Consider the following 26239-nt stretch of genomic DNA (forward strand, 5'->3'; position numbering starts at 1 on the left):
TCCCACCCTCCCTATCCCACCTCTCTAGGTGGTCACAAAGCACCGAGCTGATCTCCCTGTGCTATGCGGCTGCTTCCCACTAGCCATCTATTTTACATTTGGTAGTGTATATATGTCCATGCCACTCTCTCACTTCGTCCCAGCTTACCCTTCCCCCTCCCTGTGTCCTCAAGTCCATTCCCTACATCTGCATCTTTATTCCTGTCCTGCCCCTAGGTTCTTCAGAACCATTTTTGTTTTTAGATTCCATATATATGTGTTAGCATATGGTATTTGTTTTTCTCTTTCCGACTTACTTCACTCTGTATTACAGTCTCTAGGCCCATCCACCTCACTGCAAATAACTCAATTTTGTTTCTTTTTATGGCTGAGTAATATTCCATTGTATATATGTGCCACATCTTCTTTATCCATTCATCTGTCGATGGACATTTAGGTTGCTTCCATGTCCTGGCTATTGTAAATAGTGCTGCAATGGACATTGTGGTACATGACTCTTTTTGAATTATGGTTTTCTCAGGGTATATGCCCAGTAGTGGAGTTGCTGGGTCATATGGTAGTTCTATTTTTAGTTTTTTAAGGAACCTCCGTACTGTTCTCCATAGTGGCTGTATCAATTTACATTCCCACCAACAGTGCAAGAGGGTTCCCGTTTCTCCACACCCTCTCCAGCATTTATTGTTTGTAGATTTTTTGGATGATGGTCATTCTGACTGGTGTGAGGTGATACCTCATTGTAGTTTTGATTTGCATTTCTCTAATGATTAGTGATGTTGAGCATCCTTTCATGTGTTTGTTGGCAATCTGTATATCTTCTTTGGAGAAATGTCTATTTAGGTCTTCTGTCCATTTTTGGATTGGGTTGTTTGTTTTTTTGATATTGAGCTGCTTGTATATTTTGGAGATTAATCCTTTTTCAGTTGCTTCGTTTGCAAATATTTTCTCCCATTCTGAGGGCTGTCTTTTCGTCTTGTTTATGGTTTCCTTTGCTGTGCAAAAGCTTTTAATTTATTTCAGGTTCTGAACTGTTGCTCCTGCTGGGTGACCCAACATGGTAACTTGCAGTGACCTGATTTGAAAGTTCCTGTGTTTACCTCCCCACACGGGGGTCACATGGCTGCACATTAACAATAAAGTCCATTATTTCCAATTATGATCTCATTTCACACCCTTTCCTCTCAAACTATGAGAAAAAGAACTCTTTTCCCCTTCCTTGAAAACAAAAATATTCGGTGATTGTGGTTTCCCCTCTTGCTTTTCAAAGAGCTGAAGAGACCAGTTTCTCTGTGGTTTTTCTCAATTATCCAATTTATTTATTTTCTTTTTAACTGAAATATAATTAACATGCCATCTAACCTATTTTGTAAAATCTATACCCCAAGTCTTATTTTCTAAAGCAGTGTTGTAACTCAAACAAATTTAATATAGGCTGTTAACTGTAATCACCATTAGACTGACATATTTTGTGAATTTTGCTAAAATTATGCCTCTTTTGGATATAATTACATCTCTCCCAATTATGCCCTTCAGAATGGACTTTTTAAAAGAAGTAGCACATAATAACTCCCCCCCCCAAAAGGGAGACTCTTTAAATAGAATATTTTATTCAACTTTTCTCTTCATTAAATTTTTACACTCAAAGTAACATCACTTCTCACTGAAGAAAATCTGAAAAATTTTTGGAAGGAAAAAAATAAAATCACCCATAATCTTATTACCCAAATACAACCACTATTAATGTTCACAATATTAATATTTAGTGGTTTTTTAATACAACAAATGGAATTTGCAGAGGGTCCTAAATGCTAGTCATAGACTCACCACAGAACCTGCCTTATGTGTTAAAAATCCAGGCTCCTGACTGTCTCCCAGATTTACCACAACACCACCAGCACTGAGTAGTTTTCCTGCCCCCATGTTAAAATGTGTAAAATGGTAAACTGTGGCACGTTAATTGTTTATTTGAGCAAACAACGATTCCAACCAGGCACTGTCAAAACCAAAAGGTGTTTAGGAGGCTCCCTGGTGGGGGGCTAGGGCAGAGGTGTTTAAGGAGAAGAGAGGGAAGCAAAGCAATTATTTATTTGGCTATAGCGATTCTGACTCAGGAGATCTGGGGTAAGCCATATAGTATTTATTCACTTATTAATTAATTAATTTATTGAAAGTTCCATAGGTTATTCTGATGCACAGTCAACTTTGTGAATCATCAGTTTTAAGCACAGATTTTGAATCCCACAGACCTGGGTCCAGACCTGGTCCTATCACTTAATATGGTTGAACAAGGTTATCCAACCTCTATGAGCTCAATTTCTTCATCCACAAAATGGGCACACCAAGAGCCATTTATAAAAATTAAGCGAGAGGGCCTTCCCTGGTGGTCCAGTGGGATGCGGGTTCGATCCGTGGTCAGGGAGCTAAGAGCCCACATGCCTCATGGCCAAAAAGCCAAAATGTAAAACAGAAGCAATACTGTAACAAATTCAACAAAGACTTTAAAAATGGTAAAAAAAAAAAAAAAAAAAAAAAATTAAGTGAAAAAATGTACTTGGCACAGTGCCCAAAATATAGTAATTATTCAGTACATTGTAATTATTTTACATAAAATTATTTTACGTAAAATAATTACCATGTACCAAGAATAATGATAAGTTATTCTTTCCCATTTTTCTCTATGCACCTGGTGTGAGATTTTCTTCTGATTTGGATTGCTATGAAATACTACATATGCTTTCAATTAACATTATATATCATAAGCATTTTCCATGTTGCTTCCTACCCTTTATAGACATTTTAATGGCTGTATAGCATTCCATCTAGTATATAAAACCATATTTACCTAATTATTTTCTACTCATGCTTTTTAGGTTACTTGCAGTCTTTCTTAACAACTGTGTAATGAGTAGCTTCCTATATATAGTGCTCTGTAATTGTGGATTACTATCCTAGCTATAGTCTTAAAGCTAGAATTACTACATGAAACTACGTGAGTATTTAGATGGCTTTTTGATAAATATTGCCAAGATGCTTTCCAAAAAAATTTTTTTTCAATTTACAATACCACTGGCAATGTATTAAGATATCAGATTTGAGACTTCCCTGGTGGTGCAGTGGTTAAGACTCCACGCTCCCAATGCAGGGGGCCAGGGTTCGATCCCTGGTCAGGGAACTAGATCGCACATGCATGCCACAACTAAGAGTTCGCATGCCACAACTAAAGAGCTGGCAAGCCGCAGCGAAGGAGCACGCCTGCTGCAACTAAGACTCAGCCCAACCAAATAAATAAGTAAATCACCAGATTTACCACAACACCACCAGCACTGAGTAGTTTTCCTGCCCCCATGTTAAAATGTGTAAAATGGTAAACTGTGGCACGCTAATTGTTTATTTGAGCAAACAACGATTCCAACCAGGCACTGCCAAAACCAAAAGGTGTTTAGGAGGCTCCCTGGTGGGGGGCTAGGGCAGAGGTGTTTAAGGAGAAGAGAGGGAAGCAAAGCAATTATTTATTTGGCTATAACCTAAATGTTTGCCTTATGTGAGAAACTTTGGTCATTCAGCTGTTATGAGTAGTTGTTCTTGAGTTTCATTTTCTCAGCTTCAAGAAAATCTAGACAACTATAATATTTATGAATAGCTGTGCTTCAGTTTCATATTCTCAGATTCGAGAAAAATCTAGTTGACTCTGGATTCAATTTGCTTACATAAGCTACCAAAGAAGCTAGGGCTACCCTAGTCTAATGGCCTCCTTGTCTAACTACTTTAACAAAAGGTAGTTTAGAAATTACCACCAGCAGCCAGTTAGCATTAACTATACTTGCAAGTATACTTATGCTATACTTATAAATCCACACCACATAGAGAATTGGACTAGGACATATAAACTGGAGTTTACAGTCTCCATCCTCAAAAAACTTACAGTCTAATGGGAAAGACACATTCAATGTGAACTGCTAATATAAGCAAGTAGAATATAAATGCCAGTTATTTTAAAATAGGTGAGCATATAACTGGTAATCGTTTTCAACTTCTGTGACTTGAGAAGGCAATAGCTTAACTGAAATGCCTGGATAATCGCTTTGGCATGAGGACAAAGTCGACACAATGACCTACCTACTTGGAAAATTAAACATGTTGGCAATATTACAAAGGACTACATTCACTCATTCAAGTCCACATGCTTAAGTCCTCGGAAGTTCTGAGTACACAGGGTCAGGGCTCAGAGAAAATTACCCACATTCCCTCTCTTTGCACAGTTGTGCATACTCGAAATCCCTCTCCTTGAAAGTAAAAGCATTTGTTGAATAGATTACACTCTTGACCCTCAGATTGGCCAGTCCAGATTTACATTCTTACAGCCGATCTTACAAACGGTCACTGAAATGATGTGAACTCACCAATTCACATGCCCTTCAGAAATAACTTACATTCTGTTAGGATTTAACCGATCCTTCCCTCTCCTACTAATAAAGTTCCAGAATTTTTAATAGGAGAGGAGGAGAGAAAAAAAAAATTTTTTTAAGTAATACTTATTTCAGCACAGCTCTTTATTTTTTTTTTAAACAAATCTAAGGTCACTTAAATAGTTTAGGCACATTAAAAGGTATTATGCAAAAAAAAAAAAAAAGGTATTATGCACAATAAGACTTTACCAACTAATCAACAGTTTGAGTACATATAAATTCAAAATCCCATTTAGTTACATGTAAATTACATGTAAAATTTGCTGACTAAATTTGCTTTTACATTTTCACTACAAATATACCTACATACTGCTGGATTTTATGGAATCCAGGCTTCTTACTTTTGGTCATGTTATAAGGAGTAGTCACATACTTGAGAACAAAAGAAACTGATACTATTTTAAGAAAACACACTACATTGTAAATCAGCTATACTTCAACTAAAAACAATGAAAAGAAAAGAAAACAAAGAAACTTCGGAGTTTTCTGAGCCTTGTTTCTTCCATAGTGCCAAAGAGACATATAAAGTGTTTTTTTGTTGCTGTTTTTTATTTGTTCATTTTTTGGTCTTTTTTTTTTTTTTTTTGGCTGCACCACATGGCTTGCAGGATCCTAGTTCTCCGACCAGGGATTGAACCCGGGCCCTGGCAGTGAAAGTGCCAAGTCCTAACCACTGGACTGCCAGGGAATTCCCATAAAGTGTTCATTTTTAAAACAAGAAAGAGGAGGAAAAAAATTCATCAAATTAAACCTTTTTCCTACAGTAATTAGTCACATGTTGCTGAGTTATTGCCATCAGCAATTTCCATCTGATTCCGTCTTCACGGACTTCCTCAAACTGAAGATGTGCCTCTGTTACAAGAAGCTTCTATTCTCTTTCTTGTCTTTATTTATTCCTTGATTTGGTATAAGCAGTTTCCAACATAAATGAATCTCCTCCACATGGAAGAGATGGAAGATTTAACACAAGGGGAGAGTGACAATTTCCAAAACTGTCACCCAAAGGGACAGTCTGGTGCTTGTACTATCTGAAAACTTCTTTCTAGAACTGCCTGAGAACGCTGCTTGCTTTGTGAGCCAGTTTAACTCAGCAGCAATGCCAACATCCCTCACCTTTCTGCTTTTGATCCTGGATCTAAGACTCTTGCACAGTATACACTGACAGGCAAAAATAAAACAAAACAAAAAACCCAGTTTCCAAATGACATTGATGTAGCCTCCTTAGAATAAATCCAGTTTCCAAATGACACTGATGTAGCCTCCACCCTTGCAGGACATTTGGTCCTGTCCAAAACTTTCATGAGCATATTTGGTCCGTGACAAATGGTTTTGGACAGGACCAAATATCAAGGACCTTTGGGCGTGGACCAAATGTCTTATGGACGTTTTGGACAGGACCAAGTGCTAGCTGAGTGCCATGCCCATGCCCTCCCTGCCCTTGGCGGCCTGGTCAAGCAGAAGCACCCTCCAAGCCTCTAGCCCAACACTGTCCAAAGGGGGTTTCTAGGCCAGGAAGTGGATGTTTTACTAACTTAGGTCTACGCTGGCTCCTTCCTGGAACTGCAAGTTAGCAGCTGTGGTTGTCTCTCTCTCTGCTTCACTTCCTTAGGATCGGTGGTAGACAATTTGGGGTTCACTTATCTATAGAATAACCAGGTTGCAAACTATTGCTCTAGTTACAAGGTCAAAAGCAAAGCACCAAAGAAGGTGCTTAACTCCTTTGTAAAAATGGTACACTACTTCGGTTCAACGTAAATTATTTGTAAAAAGCTGATATTGTAGGGCCTTCCATGTGAAATATAAAAGTTTCAAACAAGAGCAAACATATCAGTTATTATAATACACTTAGTGGTTCAATAGTCCTCAAAAGACAAATACTCTTCATATTGGGTTAAAATGCAAACTCTATATCCTGCTTATAAAACACATACTGAAACAAAAAGATACAAAAGATTAAAAAGAAAAAGGTGGCAGTGATATACCAAGCAAAAAGCAGAGATGGCAATATTAATTTTGGAAAAAGATTTCAAGGTAAAAGGGATGAGAGAGGATTGTGTTTAGTGTGTACTAATATGTTATATAAATGTACATACATTTATATGAATATGTATAATTTACACAGATATACAACTATGTATATTTATATGTATATAAAAGACAAAAATCAATAGTAAAGATAAGTGTTGGATATCAAAATATCAAAATACATAAAGTTAAAGCTATTGTAATACAGTGAAAGAAATCACATAATTTTGGAAAGATGACATTAGCACACTTATCACAGTCTTTGACAAATAAAGCATACCAAAAAATGAGAACATAGAAGAGTTAAAAAATATAATATAAATTTAATAACAGAAGTTATTTTTTAAAATTCCTTGTTTCAAATTTCTATGAAAAATAGATCTTGTTCTATATTAGGTAAAAAAATATCAGTAAATTTGAAAAAAATACGTATTACAGAGTTGACACTCTGACAGCTGCAAAATAGCGTAAGAAATCAATGACAACTTTTTTTAAAAATTCACAATTTCTATGGGGAAAAGGAGAGAAAGAAACTTCTCCAAAATAGTTACTAGGCCAAAGAGAAATCAAAATACTAATTATAGACTGCTGAAATGATCACAGCAATGAGAATATTATATATTAAACTTATGGGATATAGCCAAAGCTGTATTCAAAAGCAATTTTATAGCCTTCATGACTTTATATTTTAACAATCACACGTGGACTCTGTAAATCATATTACCCAATACTTCATCCCCCAAATCTACATCTTTGTTAATTTTTTTAAAAAAGAAAAACTTCTTCTAGCATCATAACCAAAAGTAATTGAAATACACTTAATCACACCAAATTAATTTTTTTAAAGTGAGGACAATTCAAGAGTTACATTAACACTCTTAATGTAACTTTTAATGCAGAAAATAAAAATACCTGGCTAGGAAAATAGGAACACCTTACTAAGAGCAGCAAAGAGTTTAAATTAGATTCAGTAAAATAGAGCTGATCATTTGCTTACTCATAGAATGTAAAAACATAAATGACATTTAATCCTGAAACCTCAAAAAAGAAGAACAATTAAACAGTGAAGAACAATGTGATGAATTTGCCTTATAGCACCATATCCCATTTTCTCATTAAAACAATTTTCTCAGTATACTTTACATTGCCCCTTTATTTATATAAAAAGGAATACTTCAGTTGGTAGCAAAAATTGTATCATTAATTACTTTCTAAGGCTCCTGTTTGGCAACATTTGAATAAACATCCGGCACAGCCACTATCCTGCAACCACCTGCTGATTCTGCATTTTAAATATCAAGACCACAGTACTGTCTTTAAAACTCTCCTTCATTTATTTGGTGACATAAAGCTCTGTGTTTTAAGCAAGCTTCATAAATCATAATATAAATCAGTCTACTGTGTTTAACATTCAGAAGAAATTACAGTACAAGAAGAAAAAATTATCAGTGATCGTGATCAAAGCCAAAATCTTCGTCCAGCGGAAATGACAAGCAGTTTTAAAAGGGCTAACAGCTCCGACTCTGGAGTCAGATTGCTGGACTGAAATATGAGATCTCTTGCTCAAGTAAGGTTACTCTCTGAACCTCAGTTTCCTCTTCTATAGAATGTTAGCATGACCTCTGTAAGGATTAACTGAGACAATATATTAAAGTGCTTAGAACAATTCCTGACCCACAGTGAACATTAATAAAAGTTCATTCTTCTTTTTCCTCCTCTCCCTACCCCACTCACCCCTTCCCCCAACTCTGAAATAGAGTCAGTAAACATTTAATAAAATGAAGGAGCAAATGGCATAAAGATTGCCCTCTAGAATGTTCCTTCTTTAGTATAAGAGGAAATGTTAAAAATACAGGGAAGAGTAGAAGCAAGATGCTAGAGTAACCACCATCATCTGGCGCATTCAGAGATGTGGGTTCTAAAGTACTGCTTTCATTTTTCTACATTAGGGCATCAGTCTACTGACTTAAAGCCTTTTTTTTTTTTTTTTTTTTTTTTACAAATTAATAACCAGACTCTGATGAAAGGAAAGTGATCAACCCAGACAAATTATGCTGGTTAGAAAGTCCCCCATAACAACAACAACAAAAAGAAGCATTCATGTCTCCTGCGATTCTGTATTAACTGCAAAGTCAGCAGGCTTTCCAAGTCTTCCCAAGCTGATATTATCAAGACCCAAACAGAATGAACCAAGGAGGGAAGGACTAGCCATAAGAACCTAGAGGGCAAGAGGTGGTCTTGGAAGAAGACGGTTTGAGGATCTGGGTAAACGGTGACAACAGAATGAGATTATGGCATAAACATGACTATAATCAATGAGAAAAAGAGTTGGAATTTCTTTCCAGAAGGATGGCAGTGTTCACTGAACTGTGTCATCCTTTCCTCTCCTCTGGAGGAGTCCAGAAGTGTCTGGTTTTTGGCCAGAAGCAGAGATAAAGAAGCTAACGTGAACTGTCCAGACTGGACAGATCTTTGCACACGGCAGGGAGAAACCCCTCTCCTGCAGGACCACAGATCAGATCCTGTAACGCTCCTCCTAGCCTTGGCAGGATGGGCAGAAATAAAGCAGAGCTCAGCCCCGACCCCCAGCCCTGTCTGACAGGTACATCAAACAGCCGAGAAGAGGACCTGATTCCTGGCAAGACTCTTTCCAACTTGAAATCGTCCTGCACCTCACATAAAGCAGGCGGTTTCCATGTGATCCCTGCACCCTTTATTTCTCTTCTCCTGTATCCAGTTGCCATTTTTCATGTGCAGTCATGGACTTGTATCCTGCCCACCCTCCTGTCGTTTCCCCTTCTGTTTCCCACAGGGTCCATCCCAACTCGCCCAGGCATAGCCTCCCGGCTCAACCCACCCACAGGGGCCCCGGCCAGACAAGCAGAAGTATTAAGAAATTGAGCTGGAGGGTTGGTGGGTCTGTGACCGTGTGTATAAAGCACAACTGCCACCTTGAGAAGGTGTCACTCTAAGTCATTTTAAGAATTCAAAGAGGGAATTGAAAGAGACCACTTCCCTGGTGGTCCAGTAGGTAACACTCTGCACACACAATGCAGGGGGCCCAGTTTTGATCCGTGGTCAGGGAACTAGATCCTATATGCATGCCACAACTAAGAGTCCACATGCCACAATTAAGAAGCCCGCATGTCGCAAGTAAGACCTGGCGCAGCCTAAAAATATAAATAAATAAATAAAAATAAATACTACTACTACTACTAATAATAATAAAGATATGGGCACTTGCCCAGCTATTCTATTAAAATAAAGAGAGAAAGAGAGAATTCAAAGAGGGGAGGAAATGGGACTCATGCAGGAGTGGCTGCAAACACTTCCAGCCTCAGGCCAGGCTGCGGGCAGCCTCGGCTGACAGGTGGCTGGGAGCTGCAGGACCTTCCCAAGAGCAGAAAGCAGCCTAAAGGGGCAAGAGCCACAGGTTTGGGAATATCTGTAAATAAATAAAATTTTGTTTTGAAAATCAATCCCCTCTAAGGCATTAAACATGGTAGAAGGTTCTCCCCTCTTTTTCAGAATGAAAGTGTCATTGGACACTATCTTGGACTCATGAAGGTCACTTCCAAAGGTGTGTGTAGCCTGGAATCTCCAAAGATAATGTTCCTTAGAAGAGCAGGTGCTGAGCTCCAGTGTCCTGGAATTGGACACATAAGGAGAACTTCAGTTTCTAACAAATTCAGGGCGGGGAAGACTTTACTTAGAAGCAGAAGGGCAGAGATGAAATCGTCATCTTTTGTTGCAAGATTTAAGAGGAAAAATTGCCCAAACCCGAGAGGGAAAGTAGACGACATGGGGAGGAGGGTGTCTGACACAGCACTGGGGGAAGGGTGGCAGCGATGGAAGGAAATGCTAAGAGAGGATGCAGCCATGGCCATCTTCCAGCTGCATGCTCTGAGCGCCGGCGGGCTCATCTTAAAGACAGAGTCCGCAGCGATCTCGAGTGGTAATAAGGTGCAACCCCGCCAGACTGAGCCCACCGCTTAGAGACGCTGGGATGCCTTTGCGGACTGCCGGGGACCCACAGATTCATAAGAAGGTTATTTTGGATGTACTATTAATCAGCCAGCATCCGTGCACACCGGGGGGCTTTAGAGGCTCTCCACGTGTTTGGTATTGGGAAGGAGGAGGTGACATCCCGGTTTCAGAGACACGTCATTTTACATCGACAGATGGGCTCTCGTTATAGAAAATTCTATTATAGGGTCTTCACAAGAAATTGAGAAAATGGAGGAATTTTACTGTGTGTGTTTGAGCCTCAAGAGTAGAATCGCCAGCACGGAGGTATGCTTTCATGGCGTGAACAGCACAAGAACATCTCAAGCCCTGGGGGCCGTTCCACGTGGTGTCCACCACCATCTTGTGGACTTTCACATTACTTGGGTCTGCCCCCCTAGGAGACCTTTCACCCCCGAAGACTCTGATGAATCCTCTTTACCTCTTTATCCAAGTCATTTGTCAAATTCTTTAAAGAGATACCTGACCCTTGACAGTGTCCAAGTTTACTTTTCTCTATCAAGAGAGACTGATTTCAAAATATCAAGAGCTGCATCCTCCAATGCCAGTGTGACTTAAGTTTAATACAAAGCCCTTGGCATTGGACCTTCTCAAGGATAAATGTGTATGCATATATAACATATACTAATAGACTATATTCTTGTATTGATAGCTTGTACTTTATCAATACATCTATTTAACCTCCTCATTGAGATAAACTATACATCAGATAATTAGTTCCCTCCAATTAAGGAATGCCTGTGACTATATTAAGTCTACAGCTGTAATACAGAATGGAGGAGTTCAAAACATGTTTTTACCCATGTATAATGAGTAGAATAATGATACAAGTACAATCCAAGTGACTATGTTAAAACCCACTTGAAAATACTTGAAAATTCTTGAAATACTTGAAAATTCTATTTTTAAGGTGAGCACACATCTTTGTGTGGGATATTTTAAGCAGAATGAAACGTTTGAAATTATTTGTAGCAAGTACTTTGGATACAACAAACCTCTCTGGGTTTTTTACCCCCAAATCTGTGGTGACCTCAGGAACGGAAAGCACCCGAGTGCCTTCACTCCAGCCCAAGAAACACAGGTGTGCCTTTCAGTTTTATGCCCCTTTGGAAAGAACTTGGGATAACCTGTAAATTCACCTCTTAACGCAAGAGGGAAATATATATGCTCAAGACCAGCATTCAGCAGTAAGAGGTGAAATGGATAAATTTTTGAAAAGCCTCTCAGTTATCACAACAAGGCCTTGAGTCTCAGAAGTTCATTCTAAACGGTTTATTACGATGAAACCGACACACCTTTACTGAAAATTTCTTTGAGCCAGAGTGAGGTAATTCATAAAAATATCTTTATGGGGCTTCCCTGGTGGTGCAGTGGTTGAGAATCTGCCTGCCAATGCAGGGGACACAGGTTCGAGCCCTGGTCTGGGAAGATCCCACATGCCGTGGAGCGACTAGGCCCGTGAGCCACAACTACTGAGCCTGCGCATCTGGAGCCTGTGCTCCGCAACAAGACAGGCCACGATAGTGAGAGGCCCGCGCACCGCAATGAAGAGTGGCCCCTGCTTGCCGTAACTGGAGAAAGCCCTCGCACAGAAACGAAGACCCAACACAGCCATAAATTAATTAATTAATTAATTAATTTAAAATTGTATATATTAAAGATGTACATGTGATGGTTTGATATATGCATACATTGTGAAAAGATTACCACAATAAAGCTAATTAACACATCTATCACCTAACAGTTGTTTAAACAAAAAAAAATCTTTGACTAGCTAGAAATTAATAAAACTTGAAATGCATCGCTGTTCACTGTTTAAACTTAACCCTGAGATTTTAATATGAGAGGTAAGCTTCTCTAAGAGGGAGGCCCACGTCTGACACTTTTCTGGATATTCTACAGACCCCAACCCAATGCTCTATGTTTATTGGATGCTTGATGCCTTGTCAGCACAGAATAAAACTCCAGGAGGCTCCACATGGCCCGGAGTTGGCCAGCCCCTCTGACCTCACCTCCTGCCACACCTTCCATTCTCTGGCAGGCTTAACAAGCCCCAGCCTCATGGGCTTTCCTTTCTGTTCCTCCAGCGTTCAAGCTGATTTCCATCTGCTCCTCCACTGCTGGCCGACAGCTCACCATCAGTCAGGTGCTACGTGAAACAAGGGGCATTATAGAGCTGTCACTCAAAGCACTGGCAGGGAATGTGGCTTTGGGGCAGAAAATGAAGAACCCGCCCTCCTGTGCGTAAGCCCTGCAGAAAGATTATTAAGCCACACAAAGCGATGGACCGACCTGTTTGGCCTAAAGGAAGCTCAAGCACGATGGTCTCAGGCGTGCTGATCCTGGACTCAGCACTGGTTTCCCTTTTCCCTTGTGTTATCTAATGGAAAAGAAGAACCTAGCCGCCTCCAAGCAAACCGGCTGCCATTGGGCTACCTGGCACACTAAACTGTTGGGAGGTTGTATGTACTGGGGGCTGGGAAGGAAATTTTGGCCAGGACAACCTGAACTTGAATCCTATCTGTATGACAAAAAAGAAACAAGCAAACAAAAATAACGCTGCCTGGGTCCAGACCCCCTCTCTCTTGCTTACTAACTAGATACCTTTGGAGAAGTACTTGTCACTCTGTTCCTCAATGTCTTCATTTGCAAAATGGGTAAAATAATGATACCTAGATAGTTGTAACGGTTGGTTAACAAAAAGATAGCACTTAGGAAATAGTAAACGATCAATAAGTGTTAGCTATCATCTCATGTCTTCTCGTCACTCTCTATCACCTGCTCAATTTTTACAGCACTTAAAACTCTCTGAAATTCTAATTTCTTTGTTTAATTTCTGAGATGTCTGTTGCACCCCCTAGAACGGAATCTGCAAAAGTACAAGGGCTGTGTCTCACTTGTTCTCCACTTCAGTTCCCAGAACAAATCCTAGAAGACAGAAGGTTCTCCAATTGTTGAATGACACAGTATCTCCAATTCCAAAATCTTTACAACACTCATTAAGCAATCCTAGCCATGAGCTTAGGACACTTATTCAATTTTAAGTTGACTTAAATAAGTCAACTTTTGGTTGGGATATATACAAATTCTTTTGGAGTATACATTTTTAAAACAATTGTCTTAAAAATTTACTACTTGGAGAAACCACTTTAAGAGAGCAACTTTTTGAGAAAACCAATAAAGATGTTGGAATAGAATAAAGGCTTGATGCCCATATGTTCTAAACAATTTTCTTTTTATTGACATATAGCTGACATATAATATTATGTGAGTTTCAGGGATACTCCAGCTAAAAATTTTTATAATTTAAAATATAAGTCCTGATTTAAAGCCTAAAAAGCATGTTTGGTCCTATGTTAATATCTAAGGATAAATGGGGAAAGTATAAAGAGTCACTGGAGAAGACAGAGACACTGAGCCATGCTCCCTGAGATCTGAAATTAGGAGAATCTATGGAGATTGACGGATCCGAATAAGGCTGGCGGGTGGGGAAACCCCAGAAGGCCCAGGAGGGAGGAGCATCTAGGCTCTGCTCAAGGGCCTCTGGGTCTGGGGCTGGGACTTGAAGGCCCTCTAGACTCAAGCAGGCTAACGCAATACCTTCCGTAGCACGTAGAGCCTTGACCATGGGAAGGTACCATAAGAGAACAAATGCACTCACACAGCACCCACCGTCTCTCCCCACAACGCTTTCAATAGACCTTTAGCTGGTGCACCTGTGTCCAATCCCCTCCCGGTCCCATCCAATGCCCTCACCGGCCCCAGAATTCTCATTCTACCTAAGATCAAACCGTGTCACCCCTCTCCCTGCTCAAAAGCTACCAGGGGCTTCCCAGTCATCACCTGTGGCCCAAGCTTCCCTTCCCACTGTCTTATCACACCACTGCCCTCCCCCAGCCCCAGCCAGCCAGTTCCCAAACGTGTCAGGACCTCCCCAACGCCGTGAATGCTCGTGCTCCTGCCCAGGTGGGAAAGCACTCCTGTTCTGGAGGAAGCCCTGGCGGCCGGCATCTGCACAAGGCTTAGCGCAATCCTCTCTGCTGGGAACCCCTCTCCCAGCCCACCAGGCAGAAGTAACTGCTCCTTACTGCCTGTCCTCAGAGCCCTCCCCACACTCTCAGCTCTTGCGTCAGCACCTCCGAAAAGACTGCGTGCCTCATCAATCTTTATAATCTCGGGAGGGGCACAGAGCCTGGCACTAGCGGGCACACAATGAACACATATGGGATTTAATTTAGTGTTTAATCAGAATACGCAGCATAATTTTAAAACATTCCTAGTTTCCTGCACACACACATCCCTTTTGAAGGTCCTGGAAAGAAAATGCCTGAACTTTTTTTTCTACATGCCCAGAGTAGGTTATTTCTAAGTAGTGGATTTAAATATGCTAGCAGGTCATTTCTAAGCAGTGGATTTGAATATCCCAAGTCAAAACCATTTTTCCTTTGAGTTGCTTAATTCCCTGCTTCTTGTTGGATCCACAGTCATCTCCTCCTTGTCCAATCCCCACCTGAAATGTGTGTGGTTAGAACCACATACTTTTGGAATTACGGGCAAAAGTAATCCGGATTGCTGGCAACTTCAAGACGCATGTTTCAAGTTACAAAGCAAAACACTAACTTGTTTTCAATCGTGCTGTGAAAGTGTAGACTTGCCTCAACTGCGCTGGGGCACAGCCAGAAAAGGGGGTCTGGGCAAACCTCTTGTCCATCCCTCTCTCTCCACTCCGGGGTGGGTTAGTACACACACACACACGCACACGCACACGCACACGCACACGCACACACAGGAGAATGCGAACTCAAGATGGAGCAAAGCCATTCCTCCCTTTTCCTCACTGGGAGGATCTAACAGAACAATTTTATTACCACGCTCTAAGATGGGCTCTCAGAGACCACCTGGAAAACAAGCAAATTTCATGAATAATTATTTACCATAAATATAATAAATGTAAACTAGCATTTGCCTACCAGTTATTAAAGAGGACTACTTGTGATTGATGAATTTAATTCAGGTTCAACAAGAGGAAACATAATGCCTTCTGTAATGCTCATCTATGTGTCTGGTTTTGTGGCTGTTTTACACCCATGAAATAATTAGGGAAAATCACAAAACCACATGAAAGTAACTGATAATATAGGTACCACAGTCTGAGGGATCAGTTGAAAGTCATCCTGCAAGAAATGCATTACTAATGATAAAGTCCCACAGATAGTGACCAGCTCCTGCTTTTGCGTATAAATTAGATGCAGTCAAGGGATTCCTATGATAATGGCACTCAGTCTTTACAGATTTACAGCTAGGCTCCCTCTGAGTACACCTTCGTGGTTTGGATTTTGTTTCTTGTATTTTTGAGCGCACAAACTTGTCCACACATATATTGTGACTTGGAATAAAAGGTTGTGAGCCAGTCGTCAGGGGCTCCCAGACTTCGGAGTTTCAAGGCTCCATAAAAGATCTTGCAACAAAAAATTAGGAAGCTTTGCAGCAGACACTGAGGTTCCCTAAGAGAATTTTTATAGGAGATAAACTGTCGCACACAATTCAGCATTTTACCATCATTACTGAAGCAAAACCGGAATTCTGAGGAATTCTGAACCCCCAAGACAGTTCAGAAAAGTTAACCACTTGGATCCCAGAAGGCATCACCCATGCCCCTTTATCTGATGCTGGTTTCGGGAGGTAGCCCCCTTGCTTGTCATCACGGTACTGAGTTAAGGGCTGAGCCAGTGCAGCTGCTAAACCCACCAGCTGCCAGTCAGCTTGAGACAGTTCAAGCTGCCAAGGGAACAGGCAATAGTCAATCAACTACAGCAATCTCGAACCTTTAAAATTGCCAAACAGTTCTCTTTGCTTAATATGACAGATCACCAATTCCTATAAGTTCACACATTCCGCTAAAATGAAAAAAATATATGAACAACTGAAATATTTACAAATCAAATGCTGTTGATACAATGTCTGGGATTTCAAATGGTGGGGGAGATTTATAGATGGAATAAGACTGTCCATGTGCTGATAAATTTTGAAGTTAGATGATGGATTCATGGGGATTCAATATAGTATTTTGGATTATACAGGACACCCCCCTTATCTGTGGTTTTGCTTCCGCAGTTGCAGTTTCAGTTACCCGCAGTCCACTGAGGTCCCAAAATATTACATGGAAAATTCCAGAAATAAACAATTCATACATTTTAAATTGGGTGCCATTCTGAGTAGCTTCATGAACTCTCTCCCCATCCTCTCTACCCCGTCCTGGGGTGTGAATCGTCCCTTTGTCGAGCGAATCCATGCCGTGTAGGTTACCTGCCTGCCCATTGGTCACTTTGCAGCCACCGGGCCAGCATCACTTCAACAGGGGTGGTATCGCAGTGTTTGTGTTCGAGTAACCATTACTTTACTTAACAATGGCTCCAAAGCGCAAGAGAAATGATGCTAGCAATTCAGATATTCTCTTACTGTGCCTAATTTTAACATTCAATTTCATCATAAGTGTGGAGGAATAGGAAAAAAACATAGTATAGACAAGGGTTCATCCGGGGTTTCAGGCATCCACTCCGGGTCTTGGAATCCTAACCTCTTAACCTCACAAACAAGGGTGGGGAGGGGAACCCCCGTACGAGTTTTGCAAATTGCTTGAAATTTTCCAAAATAAAAAGTAAAAAATAAGCATGAAGTCAAGTTTAAAACTATTAAAATGCAATCTCTACAGTGCATACAAGTGATGACATATATTCTTACTTCCTAGTGTGTTGCAGTTCTACAGTAGGAGAGCAGATTTTCGCCCTTTACTAAGGCAGCTTAATTACAGAGACTCCACTGAGGGTTTTGCTAACGTCAAAAGAGAAAGTTAAGACACCTTCTCAGCTTCAGCACAGGTTATAAAACATACAAGATGCAAGCTTTACTAGTTTTTTATCTACTCGATTTAAAGGAAGCTTTATAAGGATTTCTGCTATGTGAAAATAGACAAAACACCACAAAACAAAAAAGATGCTATAAATTTGCCATGTGCATAGAGGAGGGCACTTTAGCAGGTAAAAGCTATTCCTTCGGCGGCGGAAGGTAGAGTAGCAACCCTGGCGAACGAAAAAGGCGGCTCTACAGTCTTTTAGCGTTTGAACTTTTGACCTCTTCCCAAAATGTCACGAAAGAATTTCTAAACCGTGGGACTAGAAAGAACGCTTTCTTTCCTCGAATCGTTTCACAAAACATTACTATTTACTATATACGCCTTGAGCCCACCGGGCCCAAAGTACAAAACTAAAAAGTAAAGTCTAAAAGAGATGCAAACTGGATTAAGAAAAATACATATGAAGTAATGCAATTAAAAACGACAACAACAACAACAGGTCGAGACAGCACTGAAGTGCGGCAGCGAATATCACCTTTCGGGCTCTCTTCCGCGGACACGGTTTTCTCTTTTGTTGAGGATCAGGCTTTCCTCTGTCCTCCTCGTGTCCCTTCCTTCCTTCAAACTCACAAAATGACTTGAAGAAACATGTACCGGAGGCAACGACACCAACAGCTCAGTCTTGCAAGGACACACCGGCGCTTAAAAGTCAACCCACACGGAGGGGGCGGAGGGACGCGTCGCCCGAGGCAAACGCGGCCGGGCCGGGTCGCCGTCCCCGGAAAGGACGCGCCGGGGGCGCCCGCGCACCTGGCCCGCTCGCCGCCGCCCCCCGCGGCCGAGCCCGCCGCCACCCGAAGCTACCTGAGCGCTGTCTCTCCACTTCTCCCGCGTCTTCACACGCGCCCCCGGCCCCAGCCGAGCGCAGAAGGTGAGACCCGCAGACCGGAGCGGCCGCGGCCCCGCCGAGCCTCCCGCGCCGCCGCCCACCCGGCAGGCCCCAGGCACCGCCCCGCCGGGGCCGCCAGGGAGGCTCCCGCCGGCTGGCCGGGGGCGGCGTGCTCGCCAAGGTGCGGATCCGCGGTTTAGGTGCCAGGAAGCTCCCCAGTCCCGCACTCGCCCAGGCTGCCGGCCCCTCCCCCGGCGCGGCGCGGGGGTGGAGAGAGGCGCGGGCGCCCGGGGGGAGCGGGGCCGGCGCGCCGGCTCGGGCGGGGCAGCGGGGGGTGGGGGTGGGGGTGGGGGGGTTCCCGCGGCGCGACAAGACGGGACACGGCGGGGGGCGGCCGGACTCACCCAGGCAGCGGATGTGGAAGCCCGAGGGCGGCCGCAGCGCCCGGCGCGACCAGCCCTCGCGCAGCGCCTCCAGATGCTCCTCCTTGCCCTGGATCAGCAGAACCTGCTCGTCGATCCAGCCCAGGAAGAACGTCTCGGCCACCGCGGCCGTGACCTTCTTGTTCCAGAAGTGCTGCATGTTCTCGGCTTTGAAGTCGGCGAAGATCTCGTAGCCGATGTGGTGCCGGGCGAGCTGCCGGGGCTGGGCCGGGGACGCGGGTCGGGCGGCCTCGGACCTCTCACCCGCCGGCCCCTCGGCGGGGCCCAGGACGATGGCCAGAGAGTGAGGCGCGATCTGCAGAAACTTCTCCATCTTCGGAGGCATCCGGCGTCCGCGCGCGACCCCGCTCACCGCAGCCGCCGCCTCCCGCCGCTCCCGGGAACAGCAGCGCGAAGGGCGCTGCGCGACAAACGAAGAGCGTTAGTGCCCCCCGCCACCCGGGCCGGCCGCTTCCCCCGACATCCCGCGCCCCGACGCCGGGGACGCCCCGCGCAGGCCCTGCGCGCAGCCCGCCGGCGGGCGCAGCGGGTCGCCACGTGGGGAACGGGAGGGGGTGCGGAGCCCGCTCGGGCCGAGGGCTGGCGCGCGTTACCTGCAGCTCCGGGCCACCCTCCCTGCACCGCTCATTTTCCAGCCGCTGCACCCTCGCCTCCCTCGGCGCCCGGCGGCCCCGGCGGGGGGCGGAGACGCCGGAGGGGGCGGGCAGTTCGCGCCGAGTCCGGGGAACCCTCCTGGCTGGACTCGGCCGGAGGAATCCCCGAGAGTCCGCCGCGGGAGGTGGTCGACGGGGTGCGGATGGCCGGGGGATGGGGGGTGCGTTTAGGTGGCGGGGCCAGGGACGCACGGCGACACATGGAAGGCACCGAGTCCGCAGCGGTGAGTGTCGCTCCTCCCCACGCTCCACTCCGCCCTCGCCTCCCACCTCCTGCTGGAACAAGTGGCTTCGCTGACTGGTTGATGTGCCCTTGGAAGTGGCTTTTTAAAAAACTTAGTCAACCACGAAAACCTGTCGTCCGTCCCTCCTCCCACGCTCTCGTGGAACTCTCCTCCCGTATCTCCATCACGTACTGTGGGCCTGAGACAGAAGAAACCTAGTCATTCCCAGCGTTACCTACCCAACCCTCCGTTTAGGAAGAGGATACGGAAATTTACCTGGAAAGGTAATGATTATGCTTTTTAAAAAAAGAAAACAAGAAACCAACCAACCAAAAAAACCCATTTCGTTAAGCTTCTTTCTGTACAAACTCTGTTTGGCTTATTTTTCATTGAGAAAGGTTAGTTGTATATTTAGAGCCCTAATTAATTAACGCCAAGGCTTCATGCTACATTTCCCTAGAGGAGCGTTTCTCAGACTTCGGTGTTTCAGAGAGTCACCTGCAGCTTTTGTCAAAACACAGGTATCTGGATGCGGGTCTCTGATTCCGTAGGCCTGCTGTGGAACCTAATATTTTTTTCTTTCGAACAAACTGTCTGCTGCAGCTGCTGCTGGTGCTGGACCATACTTTGAAAACCCTTGAACAAAAAAAAAATGTTACGTGGGGGGAGGGATCGCTGAAGTGTTTGCTGCTGGCATCCTGGGATTCTATTACCATGAAAAAGTTACTAAACCCAAGTCCGAAGACCTGGGTTTTAATCTTACTGAAGGTGACCTTGGACAAGTCACTGAACCCCAGTTCCTCGCATTTGCAAAATGGGAGTTGATAAAGCCCCACTCAGCCCACGTCTCTGGACCGGAGAGAGCATCAAGGAAGGAAATGTTTGAGAAGTCGCCTCAGATGATAAAATTTGCAGTCAGCATGAGAATGTGTGTTGCCACTAGTCACAGAAGCCAGGGGCTCCTCAGGCCTTAGACAGCCAAGGACTGGGTTTGACATGAGGGAGGCAGCCGTGGTCATATGAATGCATCCTGCCCTTGGAATTTCCCAGGCACCCACGGAGTGGTGAGACCTGATCATTTCTTGCTGGGCTTTTAGTGCTTTGGCACTAAGCCTCAATTTGGCACCCGTGATGCAACATTCTTCGCCCTCCCTTCTCAGTGCCTGGGCCTCAGGAAGAGAGGAAGTGGTAGTGGCTGGAAAAATGGAAGAAGGAAAGATATTATACTTGTGACATTTTTTTTTTTTTACTTTGCAATTTAAAAAATTTTTGTATTATGACATAATTTCAGACTTTGTGAAGAGTTGCAAGAATAGTGCAAAGAATACCCATGTATTGAATATCTTCACCCAGATTCCCCAAGTGTTAGCATTTTACTACACTTGGTTTGTTCCTTTATCTCTTTCTACATACCCCCCCATAAAGTGTATATAGAAGTATACATGATATTTACACATTTCTAAACTATTTAACTCTCTCCACTATAAAGTTACTACTTTATCCTTTGTAATTAATAAATATGTTTTTGAGAGATACTCTGAGACTATGAAAGTATCCTGTTATCACAGGTATGAGGATCAGGAAGTAGGGATCTTTAGGGGTCATCTTACAGGCTACCTACTACAGTTTTTATAATGAACCATGAAAAGGTCCCATTTTTAGATGTTTGCAATAAAGCGACAAATTAAAAGAGCAACTTCTAATATAAGAGCTCTCTCTCACATAGAGATAGCAAGCTCTTCACAGACACACACACACACACACAAGATGTCAGAAAAACTATTTGATCCTCTGAACCGGAAGGGCCATTTAGAGTATATACCATCAGAACTCAGTGGAATGAAGATGAGGAGCTACTTTATCGATTCTTACCACTGTCATCACCTGTCTTATCAACCTCACTATCATCATTGCCCCTTAATGATTGCTTGTGAAATGCCAGGCAGTGTGTTAAGAACTTTTCACATATGGTGAAATCATTATGATTTTTTTCACAAGATAGATATGATGGCAATAATATTTTTGAGATACATAACCCAACATATTTTCATTTTCAATAACCCTCAGTTCCCAGTTGGCCCACAGTACCCTCCATGCATGGACTCAGGGTCATGCACGTTTCTACTCCATGTCAGTTTCACCAAAATTTGCCTGTAAATATAGCTTTCTTTTCTTCCTCAATCTTTCCCTCTCTTTGCTTCCCCACCCATCCACAGTCTCTCTTCTTGCAGCCCCCAGTCTCCAGCGGCTACAGCAGCAGGAAGCTAGGACAGGGATGCATTGGGCATTCCTTCAAATGCTAAATAATAAAAACCAGTCAAGGAAAAATAAAAAGATACAGCGGGAGCAATAACCAAGGAAACAACCATAAGTATAATTATAGCATGAGATGCATGCCTTGAAAGTGTCAAACAGATAAGTGCCAGAAAGAAACAGGAGGACCTACATTAGATAGGATACTGAGGTCTCTAGGAGGAGATGGGCATTTACTCCTGCCCAAAGGATGAGAAGTAGCCTAACTTGCCAAGGCTGCATAGGCCACACTGCTGATGTCACTGGAAAAGTTGTACCCTGTCTTTTATCCCCTTCAGAGAGGCACTTGCGTGTATCATCACGAAAGAAGGTGCAAATGTTTCTTGGCAAGGAACTACTTCCTTCCCTACGTTCAGTAACCAAGACCTTTATATTGACCCAAGTAGTGGTAAGATTTCCTGGTTATTTTCCAAGGAAAAGTATTTAACATTTATCAAATGCCTTATTTTTGCAAAACTCAATGTGGAGGAACAATTATTATTCTAATTTTTCCAATGAGAAAACAAAGTTCACAGATGTTAAGGAATTTGGCCAAGGTCACACAACTACTAGTTGATAAACCGAAAATTTGAACCAGACTTATGACTCCAGAACCCAAGTTTCCTCAGCCTATACTGCAGCCTGCAAAGGAACTAAGAACCTGCAAAATAAACTAGTATTACTTCATTCAGAAGGAATTATTGCACCAATTTACTTGAAAATGTTCAGGAAGAACTGCTTGGGTAGCTCATCAAATAAGAAACCCTCAAACCCCCTGGGGAGAACGCTTGCCTCAGTTTTCTCCATAGTGAAGTTCAAGATCAAGTGGGATGTTGTGCAGAATGAAAGAGCACTGTGAATGAAATGCTTTATCAGCCCTTCTCCCCACTGCCTGCCGTCAGCTGCCTGCCATCCCTGCAGGGAAAGAGGGCTTTGCTAAACCTACTCTGGTCCAAGCTTATCAGTTACTGGTTGTCCACCAGGATATAACAGACTCTCAGACAGTCATCACTCAGGGAGGCGCATTCCAGCCTAAGGGCCGTCAATTTGGAATTTCTGTTTGCGGCAGATTGTGTTTTTGAAAGATGGCTGCCACAACACTTCCCACGTTTGTGCAATTCCGTAATGTGGCCCATTTCGGTAGTGTGACTCCCCTATCAGGAGGTAGCGTCTCTGTCTCCACCCCCTTGACTCTGGTCACGCCCCGTGGTTGCTTTGACCAATAGAGTAGAGCTGAACTGATGCTGTGCCAATTCTGGGAATAGACTGATTAGCTTCTTCGTTCTCACTTCTGCTTCTTGGAAGCAGCCACTATGTAACAAGTACAGCTACGCTGAGATCGTCATGTTGCGAGGAAGCCCAAGCTAGCCACAAGGAGAGGGTGTGGAGAGAGAGCAGTGCTGGCCAACTCCCAGCCGTTCTCACCAGCCCAGCTCAGGCACCGACACGTGAGTGAAGGAGACACTCTAGCCCCAGCAGACACCAAGTGTGGAAGACCCGAGACCCCGTACTAGTAACCCCCAATCGAGCTGTCCCAGGCACCTCCGGGCATTCAAGTCAACCCAACTAAAGCCTCCAACTTTGTATAACCGAGGTGAGCCATCCCCACTGTGTCTCGTCTCAATTCTTGACCCACACAACTATGAGCGTAATAAAGTGGCAGCCGTTTTTCATCACCGAGTTTTGAGGTGCTTGGTTACAAAACAATAGATAATTGGACCGCTGTTGCTCTCGTATTGTTTGCATGCATCTTGGGGAAGTCTAATGGGTAAGAATCCTGGCAGGAAACGAGATTTCAGTGATGTCCTGATTGTGGCATCTCTGGAAAGTCAACTTTTCTAAAGCAAAAAGGAAGTCCTCCTATGTTATTTTTATCTCACAAGTGTGATAGGTAAGTCCATAATTCAAGGCACCAATTGATTAATGTGTCAGAAAGAATGACATCTGCACAAACCACTCAATAAAGCCTCACTGCAGTAGAAGTCCAGAGTTTTCACAGAGCTCCTATAACCATGGGGTTACCGCTTGTTCTAATTAAAAGCCCCCTAAAGGATTCCTTCAAGGGTAATCCACCAACATCCTTAATTGTAGCACACAATTTACGCAGTATTATTGATTTTGTTTGAGCTTATGACTACGTGCTCACCTACTAGCTGGAAAGATGCTCTCAATTAAATGTCTATTACTGTTTATACCAGGTTAATAATAAAAATAGCTAATATTTATATGGTGCTTCCTACGTGTCATGTACCATGGTAAGCACTTGATGTATACTCATTCATTTAATCCATGCGGAAACCCTATGGGGTAGTTACTATTGTCATCCTAACTTTATAGATGAGAAACTGATCCACAGAGACCTTAAGCCACACGCTCAGGGTCTTGGTGACTTGGTATAAAGTCCTCAAGCCAGGATTCAAATCCAGGCAGTCTGGTTCCAACCACACTGAAGGCCCCCTCCACTCTTCTTCAAAGAGTTTGTGATGGTCTTGTTAACACAGCCACACATGTATGAATCACTTACTTGGGGATATTGGCTCGATGCAGTGGTTGAGAATGAATTTGATACTGAAAAGACTGCAAAAGTACATCACATGCCTCACTTCTCCCCACAACATACCAAAGACACTTACCTTAGTCAAGACCTATATCGATCTTCCTTACAGGGAAGACTTTTTGATGGCCTGAGACACTTTCTCAAAATAGCTCAAAGTGCTCCTAAATGCTACCCTGATTCCTCACTCTTTTTCCCCCCAAAGAATGAATCTCTTCTAAGACAAAATTTAATATTGCCACCATAATTGAGAGCTTCATGTAGCCTAAAAATGAACTCTGGCTGGTTCTCGGATGCTTCTGCATAATGCTTCTGTTGACAATAACACAGCCAGGACCCTTCTGAACGCTGGCCTTCATATAGCACCAGCCCTGGCATCTCATTACAAAGGCAGGAGCCTATCCCAGTGTGCAAAATATATTTTTCTTTGTCTTCTGTTTCTATTCATGGTTTGTTCTTGTTGGATTCCTATAGCTGTGCATGGGAGCAGTTAAGGGGAGAAACCAGTCTACTTTTCCCTATGAAAATAGTTTACAATTTTCCTGCCTGTAATGGTAAACCCAACTCCACATACCCCAAATTTTATGCCAAAATTCCATTTTATTTGAACAAAAATTTCATTGGCCACATCAAGTTATCGTGCATTTTTTAATGAAATGTTTTAAATATTGGATGTCCATGTCCTTAGAATGCATGCCTCAGGCTTTAACTCTGAATGACTGGAAGTTACTAAATCTTGCTGCCGTTCATTAAGAATCATATATCAAACAACTGTTGTATTCTAGGCAGTGTTCTGAGTATGACACATAGAGAAATAAATAAGACATAATCCTTATTTGGGGGGGGGGCTTACAGTTTGCAAGAGGAGACAGACAAATAATCCCCCCAAAATGGAATTAGGCCTTCTTAAGGCAGTAGTAGAAGCATGTACATACTATATGGGAGTACAAAAGGGGGAGGGAGATAAAAGGAAGGAGAGGTTCCTTAAATAGGTGACATTGAGAATGAGATAAGACTTCATACGCTGGGTAATATTGAACTAAGACTTGAAAGATAAGTACTTATTATACGAGGTTGACGTGTTACATGCAGATCTTTCCAACCTAAGGGACGTGATCCACTGGCGAGTCTCTGTCACTGGGCAGTGTGTCCAAGAAAACGGTTATTAGCAATAGAGTACCCGTTTGGGATTGATTCCTTTTGATTTATTTTTAAATTAAGGTAGATTCAAATTTCCTCTAGTAGTAAGTTTACTCAATCCTTTGCATACTGCTGAGCTTTCTTAGATACGAAAGAAAAGGGCTGGAGTTACAACTACCCTGCCTAGGTTTGTGCATTTCACTAGTGTTCCCATGAGGTTGGGTCCCTCATGTAAATGGCATCTTCCATGTAGGCTGTGGTGGGGAAAAAAGACATGGCAAACTGCTGCCGTAATGCATACTGTACTGTCATTAATTTCCTAAGTATGTGGATGAGCATATATAACACCTTGTTACTATTTCATGTGAAATAACAATCGCCGATATTAATAACAAAGCAACATGATACACACAATTTTTATATATTTTCTCCTACTAACTGGAATAGAATCAGTTCATTATCTGTTGATTATTTTTAAAAAATCTAATTGCCAAGTTCTACCCCTGATTTTGTCTCCTCCAAATAAGGAAGTGAATGCTCAGAGTCTGAGATCTCTAACAGTGGAAATTATAACCTGCCAGGACCCTGCCATCTTGCCCAAAGTACGCATTCTCCAGTAAACAGACCCTCCCTTCTCTGAGATCACTGCAGATGGCAGATCTCCAAAGGCAAGAGAA

At 43.0% G+C, this 26239-nt stretch overlaps 1 protein-coding gene across 4 annotated transcripts in view; it reads right to left on the reverse strand.

Moving 5' to 3' along the window:
* The window catches only part of STOX2 (storkhead box 2), a 209846-nt gene extending 190430 nt beyond the window's left edge, over window positions 1–19416 (reverse strand). For 3 of the 4 annotated variants that reach the window (XM_057537192.1, XM_057537193.1, XM_057537194.1), the window contains exons 1-2: window positions 19293–19416; window positions 18661–19099 (exon numbers count right to left, since the gene is read on the reverse strand). In XM_057537192.1, coding sequence (XP_057393175.1) covers window positions 18661–19024 — 364 coding nt within the window. In that variant the 5' untranslated portion in view covers window positions 19025–19099; window positions 19293–19416. Of the gene's footprint in view, window positions 1–18660; window positions 19100–19292 lie in introns of those variants that run through there. The other variant, XM_057537198.1, reaches the window with a different exon arrangement.
* Between the last annotated feature and the right edge of the window lie 6823 nt (window positions 19417–26239).

Source organism: Balaenoptera acutorostrata, chromosome 21, assembly GCF_949987535.1.
Source record: "Balaenoptera acutorostrata chromosome 21, mBalAcu1.1, whole genome shotgun sequence".
Classification (NCBI taxonomy): Eukaryota; Metazoa; Chordata; class Mammalia; order Artiodactyla; family Balaenopteridae; genus Balaenoptera; species Balaenoptera acutorostrata.